Source organism: Sus scrofa, chromosome 13 (assembly GCF_000003025.6).
Source record: "Sus scrofa isolate TJ Tabasco breed Duroc chromosome 13, Sscrofa11.1, whole genome shotgun sequence".
Classification (NCBI taxonomy): Eukaryota; Metazoa; Chordata; class Mammalia; order Artiodactyla; family Suidae; genus Sus; species Sus scrofa.
In genome coordinates, this window is record NC_010455.5 from 57,885,070 (window position 1) to 57,900,709 (window position 15,640).

The 15,640-nt window shown below is 36.5% G+C and overlaps 1 protein-coding gene across 1 annotated transcript in view; it reads left to right on the forward strand.

Moving 5' to 3' along the window:
* CNTN6 (contactin 6) overlaps window positions 1–15,640 on the forward strand; it is a 260,598-nt gene that overhangs the window by 130,837 nt on the left and 114,121 nt on the right. The window contains 1 exon segment of the mRNA XM_021069266.1: window positions 660–755. Within this exon segment, the coding sequence (XP_020924925.1) occupies window positions 660–755 (96 nt within the window).

Genomic DNA, 15,640 nt, shown 5'->3' on the forward strand with positions numbered 1-15,640 from the left:
TAGAAATGTTAAAAGATTTATATCTCAAATAGATAGGTAAACAAGATAGCTAGTAAGCTCCCTTCCAACACTGACTATCTATGATTCTTTGGTGTTACAGACATTATAACACTTCAAATAAGACCACAAAGCTGCTTTTTGAAGGAGTAGTTCAAGAGAAATTAGAGAATATACCTTTCATCTCATTGGATCAGTCACAAAACACTCTTTCCCTTACAACATTGCATGCTAAATTCTCACAGACTTCATCCTCACATCAAAATGGTTACCATTAATCTAAAATAGTAGAATACTGGAGCAAACTAGAAAACTGGAGCATACCTTTTTAAAATCACATCTTCCTTGGGCAGGAAAAGTAAATATGTGTTGGGTTTTAAAGTTTTCCTTTAGGGCCATGTATAGGCTGCCTGGGAAAATAAAAGTAACAGAAAGTGAGTTAATGTTTTTTTATCATATACTCTGTTTAACTGTTTTAAAATAAAAGAAGGAAAGACAGACAAATTTTGAGAGATATAATCAGCATAATCAATTGATCATCAACTAAATCTTCTGGTCAGACAAATTGAATGTTCATCACCATTTACAATAAATTTAAGATTCTTAAAATTCTTTTTCTGTAAAATAACTAGTTCTAAACCTGATTTTCTTTGTTTTTCAAGATATTGAAGACTTTGAAACCAAAACAAGAAGCACAGTGTCTGTCCGAGAAGGTCAAGGTGTGGTGCTTCTCTGTGGTCCACCACCACACTTTGGAGGTATGGTGGGTTACTTTGGGTCACACCATTAACACTGCCACTCAGGGAATAAAGTGGCCACATCAGTTTTTAGAGCCAACGGTACCCTTCATCATATCTGAGGGATCATGAAGTTTCTTCTAGTTCATCTTGTTGTATCTAAACAGTCCTAATCCAAAATTTTTAAATGTATTTGATCAGCCACTCAAAAGATATGCCCTGAAGGCAATGCAGGATGGTGTGACCAATGGGGCTATAATCTGTAATCTGGTGCTTGTCACCCTGCATGTACAAGGGACTATTTATTTAAACTTTTTATTCCTCACCTGTAAAATAGAGACACAAGAGTTCCCATTGTGGCTCAGTGTGTTAAAAACCTGACTAGTATCCATGAGGATGTAGGTTTGATCCTTGGCATTGCTTAGTGAGTTAAACATCCATCACTACTGCAAACTGTAGGGGAGGTTGCAGATGTAGCTTAGATCCCATGTTGCTGTGGCTGTGGTGCAGGCTGGCAGCTGCAGCTCCAATTCAACCCCTAGCCTGGGAACTTCCATATGCTGCAACTATAGCCCTGAAAAGCAAAAAAAAAAAAAAAAAAAAAAAAAATAGAGAGAGAGACACACAAACTGATACCTATATTGTAGTCTGTTGTAAGTGTTAAGTGAGATAATGAATGTAAATTGATTAATTTAATGGCTAGTATTTTATTTAAAAAAGAAAGTTATTTTATTTTTATTACTGGACTCTATGGGAAGCAAATTCCAATACTCGTTTGGCAACATCATCTTAACTGTTGGAAGAGGAAACTTACCCCTTTAATTGGAAGCAAATGTTGGATGGCACTGAATCAGAATATCTCCTAGCAATGATGAAAATCAACCAATAATTCCAATCTCTACTTTGGAAGAATCTGGATTAGCCAATGAATTAGCCGGTTGCCAGGGATGAAAACCACTCACTGATTCTCACTCCCTTGGGGTTGCATTTTCTCAAATTTCAAATGAGTTTGGTACATTTTGGTAGATTCTAAACCAACAGTGATCCTGGAGAAGTCAGTGTAAGTATATTCATCAAGTCACTTTATTTAGTATAAAGTGATAGCATACTGACTACAGATACTAATAGCTATTAATACTAATAGCAAGTACTTACATAGTACAGCTCTAAATACTTTATATATATTAACTTTTGATTTATATAACACATACATTAAGGAGATACTATAATGATTATTGTTTTACAGATGAGAATACTGAGGTAGAAAGAAGTTAAGTAATTGGTCCAATGTCATGTAGCTGGTAGGCACTGAAGCCAAGCTTCAAATCCAGACAGCTGGCTCCCAGACCCTGGGCAGCTCTTAACCACCACTGCCTCTGCTACTGTTGATTTCCATTCTGGAATGGAAGGATTCTTGGAAACAGTTCAAATAAATAGTTAAAAATAAAATGAAAGCATTTTTTCTTATAATACTAAACCAAATCTTATTTTTTTGATTCTTTAAAAGCTTGAAAATATTTTCACGATTATTTTTATTTCTATACAACCTTGTGAAATGCTGATATAAAAGGGGGAAGAAAAAACTAATTAGAAGTTGGCAAGCAATACTTTTATTCAATATAATTATAGAGTGGTATGTCATTATGCTCACCTGAAATATTAAGGGGGAGTTAAATGCTTTCAGTGCTAGCTGATATAAAATAATACTATTCCAAAGTACATAAAAAAATTGATGGTGCTTATTTTTTAACCATAGGAAAATTGTTTCCATTACCATAATCTAAGATAACAAGATAACCAAACCATGTTTGTGTGTGGTGTCAGTTTATGTCATTTTATGCTCTGACATTGGTCAAAGAGACTTGACAGAATCCAAGATTACTTTCAAATTTGTTTACTCTATATAGTAATAATGGAAATGTACAATATTTGCAAATAAATGTTTTATATTTAAAAAAAGCAGCCTAAGAGGAGAAGCTTTCTCTTGTCACCTTGCTACCTACCAATGATGATGTATGTGTTGATATTTTAAAGCATGTGAAGCCTTCATTATAACAGTGCCTTTCTGTTTAATGCCATGAGACTATGTCACAGATATACAAAATCTGCCTTAAGACCATTATAACTGAATAATAAATCCCTGATGCATGTAATTTAAGTCAGACTTTCCTGATACCAAATTCTACTATGTAATATGTAATAATCTAGCAGGATCTCAAAGGTATTTGTCAATATTGACTTCATCCAGGTATTATAAGTACTTTCTTCCTGAGAGTCACAGCTTCCTCATCTCTACAATGGCAGGAACCCTGGAATACTATTCTACTGTTCTTTAAAGCTCGCTCAGAGCAAAGCTGAGGGGAATATTAACAGACACCTTTTGTTCCAATTATACAATTAGCCATTAATCATGAGAGTGAGCAGGTATTAATAATAATAATAATATCAGGTACCAATTATTGATAGTTACCATGAGAAAGCACTACTAGGCCTTCCATTTATTTTTTCATTCCTACCATTCTTTTTTTTTAAATTACTTAATGAATTTTATTACATTTATAGGTGTACAACAATCACCACAATCAAATTTTACAGCATTTCCATTCCAAACCCTCAGTGCATCCCCCTACCCCCCAACCTGTCTCATTTGGAAATCATAAGTTTTTCAAAGTCTGTGAGTCAGTATCTGTTCTGCAAAGAAGTTCATTCTGTCCTTTATTTATTTATTTTTATTTTATTTTTTATTTTTTATTTATTTTTTCTCTTTTTGCCATTTCTTGGGCTGCTTCCCATGGCATATGGAGATTCCCAGGCTAGGGGTTGAATCAGAGGTGTAGCCACCAGCCTACACCCGAGCCACAGCAACGTGCGACCCGAGCCGCGTCTGCGACCCACACCACAGCTCACGGCAACACCAGATCGTTAACCCACTGAGCAAGGCCAGGGATCGAACCCGCAGACTCGTGATTCCTAGTCAGATTCGGTAACCACTGCACCACGACGGGAACTCCTCTGTCCTTTTTATAGATTCCACATGTCAGTGAAAGCATTTCATGTTGGTGTCTCATTGTCTTACTGACTTCACTTAGCATGATAATTTCTAGGTGCATCCATGTTGTTACAAATGCCGTTATTTCTTTCCTTTTAATGGCTGAGTAATATTCCATTGTGCATATGAACCACATCTTTTTGATTCACTGTTCTGTTGATGGACATTTAGATTGTTTCCATGTCTTGGCTACTGTATATAGTGCTGCAATGACCACTGGAGTATATGTGTCTTTTCGAGTCATGGTTTTCTCTGGATAGATGTCCAAGAGTGGGATTGCTGGATCAAATGGTAGTTCTACTTTTAGTTTTCTGAGGAAGCTCCATACTGTTTTCCATGGTGGTTGCACCAATTCACATTCCCACCATCAGTGTAATAGGGTTCATTTTTCTCCACAGCCTCTCCAGCACTTATTGTTTGTAGACTTTTTGATGATGGCCATTCTGGCTGGTGTAAAGTGGTACCTCATAGTGGTTTTGATTTGCATTTCTCTAATAATGAGTGATGTTGAACATCTTTTCATGTGTTTTTTGGCCATCTGTATGTCTTCTTTGGAGAACTGTCTGTTTAGATCTTCTGCTCATTTTTTGATGGTGTATGTTTTATTAATATTGGGCTGTAGGAGGTGTTTATAAAATTTGGAGATTAATCCCTTGTCAGTTGATTCATTTGCAAAGATTTTCTCCTATTCTGTGAGTTGTCTTTTTGTTTTGTTTAGGGTTTCCTTTGCTGTGCAGAAACTATTAAGTTTAATTAGGTCCCATTTGTTTGTTTTTGTTTTTATTGTCATTACTCTAAGAGGTGGATCTGAGAAGAGGTTGCTGTTATTTATGTCTGAGAGTGTTTGGCCTATGTTTTCCTCTAACACTTTTATAGTATCTGGTCTTATATTTAGGTCTTTAATCCATTTTGAGTTTATTTTTGTGTATGGTGTTAGGAAGTGTTCTAATTTCATTCTTTTCCATGTGGCTGTCCAGTTTTCCCAGCACCACTTATTGAAGGGGCTCTCTTTTCTCCATTGTACATTCTTGCCTCCTTTGTCATAGATTAGTTGACAGTAGGTGCGTGGGTTTAATTCTAGGCTTTCTATCCTGTTCCACTGATCTATATTTCTGTCTTTGTGCCAGTACCATATGGTTTTGATGACTGTTGCTTTGTAGTATAGTCAGAAGTCAAGAAGCTTGATTCCTCTAGCTCCATTTTTCTTTCTCAGGATGGCTTTGGCTATTCTGGGTCTTTTGTGCTTCCAAACAAACTTTAAAATATTTTGTTCGAATTCTCTGAAAGTATCCTTGGTAATTTTATAGGGATTGCATTGAATCTGTAGATTGCCTTGGGTAGTATAGTCATTTCGATAATATTGACTCTTCCAATCCACGAGCATGGTATATCTTTCCATCTGTTTGTATCATCTTTGATTTCTTTTATCAGTGTCCTATAGTTTTCAGAGTACAGGTCTTTTGTTTCTTTAGGTAGGTATATTCCTAAGTATTTCATTGTTTTTGATGCAATGGTAGGCAGGATTGCTTCCTAAATTTCTCTTTCTGATCTTTCATTATAGTACATAGAAATGCAGTGGATTTCTGTGTATTAATTTTGTATCCTGTGACTTTGCCAAATTCATTGATGAGCTCTAACAGTTTCTGGTAGAGTCTTTAGGATTCTCTAGGTATAGTATCATGTCAACTGCAAATAGTGATAGTTTTACTTCTTCCTTTCCAATTTGGATTCCTTTTATTTCTCTGATTGCTGTGGCTAGGACTTCCAAAACTATGTTGAATAGCAGTGGTGAGAGTGGACATCCTTGTCTTTTTTCTGATCTCAGTGGGAATTATTTCAGTTTTACTTCTTCCTTTCCAATTTGGATTCCTTTTATTTCTCTGATTGCTGTGGCTAGGACTTCCAAAACTATGTTGAATAGCAGTGGTGAGAGTGGACATCCTTGTCTTTTTTCTGATCTCAGTGGGAATTATTTCAGCTTTTCACTGATTTCATGACTGAGAATGATGTTAGATGTGGGTTTGTCATATATGGCCTTTATTATGTTGAGGTAGCTTCCCTCTATGCCCATTTCCTGAAGGGTTTTTATCAGAAATGGGTGCTGGATTTTGTCAAATACGTTTTTTGCGTCTATTGAGAGGATCATATGGTTTTTATTCTTCAGTTTGTTAATGTGGTGTATCACACTGGTTGATTTGCAAATGTTGAAGAACCCTTGCATCCCTGGGATAAATCCCACTTGATTATGATGTAAAATCCTTTTAATGTATTGCTGGATTTGGTTTGCTAGTATTTTTTTTTTTTTTTTGAGGATATTTGCATCTATGTTCATCAGTGAAATTGGCCTGTAATTTTCTTTTTTTGTGTGGTATCTTTGTCTGTTTTTGGTATCAGGGTGATAGTGCCCTCATAGAATGAGTTTGGGAGTGTTCCTATCTCTGAAATGTTTTGGAATAGTTTCAGAAGGATAGGTGTTAGCTCTTCTCTAAATGTTTAATAGAATTCACCTGTGAAGCCATCTGGTCTTGGACTTTTGTTTGTCAGAAGTTTTTAAATCATAGTTTCAATTTTAGTATTTGTGATTGGTCCATTTGTCTTTTCTATTTCATCTTGGTTTAGTCTTGGAAGATGGTACTTTTCTAAGAATTTGTCCATTTCTTCTAGGTTTTCCGTTTTATTGGCATAGAGTTGCATATAGTAGTCTCTTATGATCCTTTGTTTTTCTCTGATGTCTGTTGTTACTTCTTCATTTATAATTTTATTGATTTGAATCCTCGCTCTCTTTTTTCTTGATAAGTCTGGCCAAGGGTTTATCAATGTTGTTGATCTTTTCAAAGAACCAGCTTTTCATTTCATTGATCTTTTCTATGGTTTTCCTCATTTCTATTTCATTGATTTCTGCTCCAATCTTTATGATTTCCTTCCTTCTAGTAACTTTAGGTCTTTCCTGTTCTTCTCTCTCTAGCTGATTTGGATGTAAAGTTAGCTTATTTGAGCTTTTTCTTGTTTCTTGAGGTAGGCTCATAATGCTATAAACTTTTCTCTTAGAACTGCTTTTGCTGAATCCCATAGGTTCTGGAGTGTCATGTCTTTGTTGTCATTGGCTTCTAGGTATTTATTAATTTCCTCTTTGATTTCTTCACTGATCCATTGGTTGTTTAGTAGCATGTTGTTTAGTCTCCACCTGTTTGTGTTTTTTGCATTTTTTTTCTTGTTCTTGATTTCCAGTCATATACTGTTGTGGTCAGAAAAGATTCTTGATATGATTTCAATTTTCTTAAACTTACTGAGGCTTGATTTGTAACCCAGGATGTGATCAATCTTAGAGAATGTTCCATGTGCACTTGAGAAGAATATGTAATTTTCTGTCTGGATGATCTGTCCTTTGCTGGAAGTGGGGTGTTAAAGTCCCCACTATTATTGTGTTATTGTCAAATTCTCCTTTAAAGGTTGTTAGCAGTTGCTTATATATTGTGGTGATCCTATGTTGTTGTGTAGATATTTAAAATTGTTATATCTTCTTCTTGGATTATTCCTTTGATCATTATGTAGTGTCCTTCCTTGTCTCTTAAAATAGGCTTCATTGGTCTGATATTGGTATTGTTACCCCACCTTTCTTTTGATTCCCCATTTGGATGGAATATTTTCTTCCATCCTCTTATTTTCAATTTGTATGTGTCCCTAGAAGTGAAGTGGGTTTCTTGAAGACAGCATATATATGGGTCTTGTTTTTGTATCCATTCAACAGGTCTATGTCTTTTGGTTGGGGCATTTAGTTCATTAACATTTAAGATAATTATTGATATGTATGTTCTCACTGCCAATTTTATTCACTGTTTTGGATTTGTTTTTGTTGCTCTTTTTCTTCCCTTCTTTTTTCCTCCTCTTGTGGTTTGATGACTATCTTTTGAGTTGATTTTTCTTATTTATGTAACAATTGTAAGATTATTGGTTTGCAGTTATTCTGAAGTTTTGATATAGGAATCTGTCTATCTATCTATCTATCTATCTATCTATCTATCTATCTATCTATCTATCTATCTATATGAGATTGTTTTAAGTTGTTGGTCTCTCTCTCTCTCTATTTACATATATATATGTATGTATAAGATTGTTTTAAGTTGTTGGTCTCTTAATTGCAAGTGCATCTCCAGTGTCCTGCATTTGTACCCTCCTCTTCTCATGATTTCTGATTTTGGTAGCATAATTGTGCTTGGATGATTTCTTATCTTTACTGTATATATGCCTTTACTGGTGAGGCTTGTCATTTAGGTATTTTTGTTTCTGGTTGTGGCCTTTTATTTTCTGCCAAGAGAAGTTCCTTTAGTATTTGTTGAAAAGCTGGTTTAGTGTTGCTGATGTCTCTTAGCTTTTGCTTATCTGTAAAGCTTTTGATTTCTCCTTCAAATCTGAATGAGAACCTTGCTGGGTAAATTAATCTTGTTTGGAGGTTTTTTCCCTTTCATCATGTTAAGTATACCATGCCACTCCCTTCTGGCCTGCAGAGTTTCTGATGAAAAGTCTGCTGATAACCTTATCGGGCTTCCCTTGTATGTTACTTGTTTCTTTTCCCTAGCTGCTTTCAAGATTTTCTCTTTGTCTTTAATTTTGGTCAGTTTGATAAATATATGTCTCAGGGTGTTCCTCCTTGGGTTTATTTTATATGGTACTCATTGAGCTTCCTGGATTTGAGTGAGTGGTTCCTTTCCCATGCTAGGGAAGTTTTCCCATGCTAGGGAAGTTTTTGGATATTATCTCTTTGAATATTTTTTTCTGTCCCTTTCTCTCTCTCTTCTCCTTCTGGCACCCCTATAATAAGGATGTTGGTGCATTTAACATTGTCCCAGAGTTCTCTGAGACTCTCTTCATTTGTTTTCCATCTTTTTTCTCTTTTCTGTTCCACATCGGTTATTTCTACTAGTCTGTCCTATGCCTCACTTATTCATTCTTCTGCCTCCTGTATTCTGCTATTGGTTGCTTCTAATGAATTTTTTTCTTTCAGTTATTGTATTTTGCATCTCTTCTTGCTAAAATTTTATATCTTGTATTTCTTTGCTCATTGTTTCCTGTAAATTATCCATCTTTGCCTCCAGTTTATTTCCAGTATCTTTCATCATCTCTAGCACCAATAGTGTAAAGTCTTTTCCTGGAGGCTGATAATCTCCTGATCACTTATCTGTTTTTCTGGGTTAACTTATCTGAGTGATAGTTCTCTGTATTTTCATTTTTACAGGTTTTTGGTGTAGTGTCCTTTTTGCAGACAATAGAGTTGTAGCCTTTCTTACTTCTGGTGTCTACTCCTCTTGTGGCTGAAGTTGGTAAAGAGGCTTGCTGGAGTCTTCCTGATGGGAGGAAGTGGTGCCTGCCCACTTATAGATGGGACTGACTCCTATCCCTCTGGTTGGTGGGTCTTTGTCTCAGGGTGAGGTTAGATGTGACTTGTGCCTGGGGCGGGGGGGGGGGGGGGGGTTAGGCAGCCTGTTTACTGATGGGTGGGGCCATGATCCCACCTGGATGATTGTTTGGCCTGGGCCTTCTCAGTGCTGATGGGTGGGGCCAGATTTTCCCAAAATGGCCACCTCCAGAGAAACTCATGCTAATGAAAATTCCCAAGAGCTTTGCTTCCAATACCCTTCCCCACAACAAGCCACAGTCAGGCCCTGTTTTCACAGGAGTTCCTTCAATAACTGTAGTCAGGTCTGACCCAGATTCCTATGGAAACTTTGCTTTTCCCTGGGACCCAGTGCTCACAAACGTCTGTGTGCACCTTTCAAGAATTGGGTCTCCATTTCCCCAGTCCCATGGAGCTCCTGCCAACAAGCCCCACTGGCCTTCAATGCCAGATGCTCTGGGGACTCTTTCTCCCAATGCCAAATCCCCAGGCATGGGGATTTGACGTGGGGCTAAGAACTCTCACTCTTGTAGGTGAGTCTCTGTGATACAGTTACTTTCCAGTCTGTGGGGCTTCCCACTCAGAAGGTATGGGGTTGCTTATATCACGTAATTGCCCCTCCTACCTCTTGATGTGGCCTCCTCTTTGTCTTCTGGAGAAGGATATCTTTTTGAAAATTTCCAGTCCATTTGGTTGAAGGTTGCTCAGCATTTGGTTGTGATTTTGTTGTTTTTATGAGAGAAGTTGAGTTCCAGTTCTTCTATTCTGCATCTTAATCCCATCTCTCATTCCTACCATTCTAATAATTAAGAATAATTTTTAAATGAGGAAATTGACTCAGATAGAATAAATAAATCAGTTTTCAGATAGTGAATGAAGTCAAGATTCCAACCAGGACTTTCTGACTTCAGAAAATGTGTATGGATAGAAGATTCTATAGTTACTTCTTAAATCTCAAGTTGTTTATTAGTTTCAATAATCTAAAACCTCCAGGTTCATTAAAAGCCCTAAGAGTATCTTTAATTGGCTCATTAAAACACCTTCTTCTTTTTCCTGCCTCACCTTCCTCATGGCAGCTAATTGTGCCAAGAAAGATCTCAAGAAAGAGGAAAAACATATTGGTCAGATAACCTTTAAAGTGGAGTAGCAGACAGCTGGTTTAAAGTGGAATAACTCTAGAGACAGACATTGTTTATCTTTGTCTGTAATTTGTCCTTAAATACACACACACACACACACACACACACATACATATTCAAGGTCATAATCAGATAGCATATCTGGAGAGTCTGATGAAGAGTCTCCTTCTAAGCTCCTTCAGGTAGTTTGCTGAATTCAATTTCTTACCGGTATAAGACTTAGGTTAGCATTTTCTTCCTGGCCAACAGTTAAGGGCCACTCTCATCTTCTAGAGGCTGCCCATAATTTTTGCTACATGCCCTTCATCTTCAAAACCAGTAACAGAGAATGTCCTTTGTATCAATTTCCTCTAATACGTTGAATCTCTTTAGCCAAGAAGCATCCCATCCCATGGAGGGCTCACCTGAGCAGGTCAGCTGCACCAAAGACAAAGTCATTTTCTTTAAGTCAACTGTGCTGTGTAATCTAATGCGACCATGAAAATCATACTTCACCATATTCATAGGTCCTAGCATACTTAGATGTTCAGCAAGAGCCAATGGCAGTTATTTCAGAATCCTGTCAACCATAATATGCTGTCCAAACATGTTTTCTTCCTCTAATTCCATCTTTCTAAAGGCTCCATATTAGCTTACACACTTGGTAGCAACAAAGACATGCACTAGAAACATACTGCCTGGGAGATGGCGTTAGAAAGGAAGGATGGAGAAAATATTGCCATGGCCAAATTATTTTTATGTCTGATGTATGGAAAACAAAGACTCACTGTAAATATTAAAACAGCTTCTCATAAAGAAAAGTACTTTAGAGTCCATAGTGATAGAAGCTCATAAAGGCTTAAATTTTTATATTATTTTTTGGGCAATTTGGTCTTCTTGCCTTTCTCTCTGGTTGGTAGCTATGAGTTTAACAAGTAATTCAGTTACAAGGGAAAAATCATATAGAACTTGATATTATCAGAACATCCTGAATTTTTTATGCATTCTCTCTAATATATTCACAAAAATGTGCATATTTTTTTCTTAACAAGGTAGACCTATCAAATACATTTCAAAGTTTTTTGTACATACATATGAAATTTAGGAGAGTTAGGAAAATTATCAACTAGGCTGAATCCTATAAATTTATCCAGCAAAGAATAGTTCTAAGACCAAAACAAAAGAAAAAAAAAGGTGTATAAATGAATTTCCCATGGAAATCATTCGTGACAACTCAATAAATGAGCATAAATCAATCTAAAAGGTGCTGTTATATGGATGACCTTTCAAATAAACCAAAGGAGATCTGACTGCAGAGTAGACATTCTTGTGGATGCTTGCTTCCCAATTTTTAGGGAAACCACAAATACAGGTGTGCTACTCTTCTAGGAAGGGAGGATCTCCAGAAAAGATTTTTCTAGGAGAAAATTACCCACAGTGGAAAAGAAAAAGGAACCTAGGCAATAATGCCAGAACACAAAATTGGCTCATTAGGCTGTACCTGTTAGAAATGTGATATTTGGAAACAAAGCAGGAAGCACTCCATATACTCTGAGGAGAGATGTATATTTTCTTCACTAATCCTATTTCTAAGCAGAGATAAGCTCCATGAATGTGACTGAATCTATGCCAGTAGAGGCAGACTCATTCCTCTGTTTCATCTTCCTAAAATATATCTCTAAAATGTTTCAAAGAAATATAAATTTTACTGAAGATTTTGTGGGGAGAATACATCAGATAAAAACACTTCATTTCTCATTAGACGTCACTTTCCTTTCTCACAAACTCTCTCATTGGTAGTTTATGACTTCCATTATCTTCACATGATACCTAACAACCCTTTCCATTATCTGTTATAGTTCTTATCCTTAATTTGGACATTATCTCAGAAAAATACAATTATTCCAGCTAGACTCTTGGTGCTTGGCAGAACTAAAATTTGGATAATCAGCTAAATAAAAAGCTTTTCTTTCCTCCACTCTCTCTCTAAAGGGTTTGAAGGTCATTCCTCTATACACAGGTTCATGTGGCAGAAGGCAATATGATATATTTCTTATTAATTCATGTGGGGCAAGGGTCACTAAGCCTTGAGGTGGACTTTGAAGTGTTATGCAGAGAAATCTTTGCATCTTGAGTTTTCACCTCATGGGTAAGCATTAGCTAAGATATTCAGTCACTTGTAAAAAGATTCTGCACAAGTCATTTTGCAATAGGAGTGAAAGAAGAGTTTCCTCTAAATTTTTGAAATTAACATAAAACTTTGAAGCCAAAGCTCTTGGATGAATATGAAAATAAGCAGTCAACAGATCTTCATGAGTGCAGTGAATGAGTCCAGGCCCATTAAATTTTGTTTAAAATGAGAGAGTATAGAAATGATACATGCTGTCTAAAATAATTAAAATCACCTTCACTGTGAAATAATAGTTTCACCATATCGAAAGTAAAGCACATTCTTTCACTTTATTATATGGGTATAAAACTTTCAATCCTGGGCTCATAAAAATCGTAGGTTTAAAATTTGCTTTAGAGGAAATGTTCCATTCTCTCCTCAGATACAACTTTTAGGTTTGTAGAACAATTGGATTTATGGCAGTAGTTTGGAGTGTCTATGTCTGTAATAGAAAGATAGCACTATTGTTTGAGCCCAGCATTTGTATTTGTGTCAATAAAAATGTTGACAATTCAACTTAAATTGAAAATCATTCCTAGCAAAGACTCAAAATTCTGTAACAGAATAAAGAGGAAAATTACACTGAGAAAACTGGCTAATTTTTCATATCTCCTTCCTCCTAATTACCTTTTTGGTTTTTTGCTCATTTGGAGTAAATTACACTGGTGTTGTCTTAGTGGGTAGGTCAAATCTGCAGTAACAATGTTACTCTTCAATGTTATTTGAATGTGTAAAAGGCAGGTAGACCCAACAGTAGCCTGTTGGAATGGTAACAGTAACTGTGACAATAAACGCCATTATTGAACTTGTCCTATATATTCACTCAAGAAATATTTATTATGTACTTACTATGTGCCACTCATTTTACTGAGTTTCAGGGATGTGGTGGAGAACAAAGCAGCAAAGGTCTTAGCTTCAGGAGTTTTAGAGTAAACAAATATAATAAAAAATAAAATGAGTATGACAGATGGTGATAAGAGCTAGGCAGAAAAATAAAGGGGATATGGAGTGATAGGTATAGCTATTTTATACTCAGAGCTCAAAGAAGCCTTCATTGATATTTGAGAACTAAAGCCGTGAACAAGACACTGAGAAAAGGCAATTTGAGAGTAGGCACAGCATGTGCAAAGCACCTGTGTTAGGACTGTGTCTGGCATGTTGGAAGAACAACAATGAAGCTCCTGTGGATGAAGAAAAATGAGCAAACAGGAGAGCAAATGAGGATGTAAGCACTACCTTCTAGATATTTTTCAGTCTTTAACTTTTCCTGAGAGCAAGGTTAGAACACACTGAATGACATTGAGCAGAAGAATGAGACATTTTCTTTGAGTTTCAGTTTTAACGGTTTATTCTGGAGAAGAGACCACAAAGGGGCAAAGGTATAAGGAGTTAAAAGGTTATTATAATGATTCAGCTTAGAGTTAATGGTGGCTCAAACCAGGATGATAGTAGTAGACAGGTGGATGAGTAGCCACATTCAGCATGTTTTTAGAGGTTATAGCTGAAATAACTTCCTGAAAGATTCAAAGTAGGTTGTAAGAGAAAAAAAAAAAAAAGTGGTGTGCTCTTATGGCACAGAGTGTTAAGACTCTGGTGTTGTCACTGTGGTTGATCAAGTCACTTCTCTGGCATGGATTCAGTCCATGGCCCAGGAACTTCTGCATGCTGTGGGCATGGCCAAAAAGAAAAAAAAAAAAAAAGAGAGAGAGAGAGAGAGAGAAAGAGAAGTAAAAGATAACTCCAAGAACTTGGTGCTGAGCAGCTGGAGAAGAATTCCATGTATAGGGATGAAGCCAATAAGTGGGGAACAGGTTTGGGGATAGAGGAAATTAGGAATGTGTTTTTAAGACATGTTAACTTTCAGATGTCTAACTTCACAGTGAAAACTTCAAGTAGGCAGTGTCTGGGGAGAAAGTTCTGTTTAGAGAACTAAATTTGGAAGTTACCATAGGTAAGTAGTATTTAACACTACATGATTGGATAAAATGATGAGTGCCTACTATACACTGGGCATTCAACTCAGCATTTGGTAGACCTCAACTCATCTAACACTATCAAGAAAAATTTCTCCAATTTAGAAGCTGAATAACTGTGTTAAAGAAATTAGTGTTAGCTTGGCCAAGATCATGTCTCTGGAAATCAAGGGAACCTATCTAAATACCATTGCAGTTGTTCTACTGCTTAATTTTTTTCTGGCATCATCTGGCTATAACAGACACTTAATAATTACTAAATAAATTATAGAAGGATATAGCAAGCATTCTCTACAGAAGAATGTGTAAATACCACCCATAGAGATGGACTGATTTGCCTAAGTGTGTAGTTATTAGAACCAGAAGGATTGTGGCTCTCCTAATCCATGTAGGACCAAAGTCCCAGAGTTTATTTCTCTAGGTCCTGTGCTCCACATCCCCTCTCTCCACATTCAGAACATCAACAGTGCAGAAGCTGTCCTAGAGTTCACTGGAATGTAGCAATGATTGGGACTCAGAGGGCCTTTCCTCAGTGGTTGTTTGTAGGCCACAAAGGCAGCCATCTCCATGATTCCAAACAGGATGTATTGCAAACCAAGAGATCTAATAAAATCTAGATGGTCAAGCAGTAATTGTGGAACAAATGGGAACTCAAATAGGAATGACCATAAAGGTGTCAGAGCAGTTTTCTGGCTTACGTCATAAACTTGCTCAGCACCAATATCAATGACTTCATCCCAGAAAAGGAATTATTTTTCTCAGATTAGTTCTTTACCACTGAGCAAGCATAACCATGATTTACCACCTGTGAGCCAGTTGCATTTAACTCTGGAGCGCTACACAAGGTTTGCAGTAAAGTACACACATACTGAAACATTCCAAAGGGGGGATTTAGCCACTCAATCTGAGCACTATGCTTCAAATTCTTTATTCTGCTCATTTATTTTCTCAAAAAATGCGCTACCACTGTTGAACTCCTTTGTGCAGAGCCAATGGAAGTTCTCAGTGTCAGTGTTTATCCTTACTGCTCTCTTTCACAAGAGGCTTCTCTTCTAATAAAAATTACACACTATATAAGGTGTATACTTGCATATATTGTGTTTGCATTTTAAATATCAGAATACAAGATATATAGCCATAAAATACATCAAAACATAATCATGCTCTGGGGAAAATAGGATTTCTTGTATGCTTGACAGAGCAG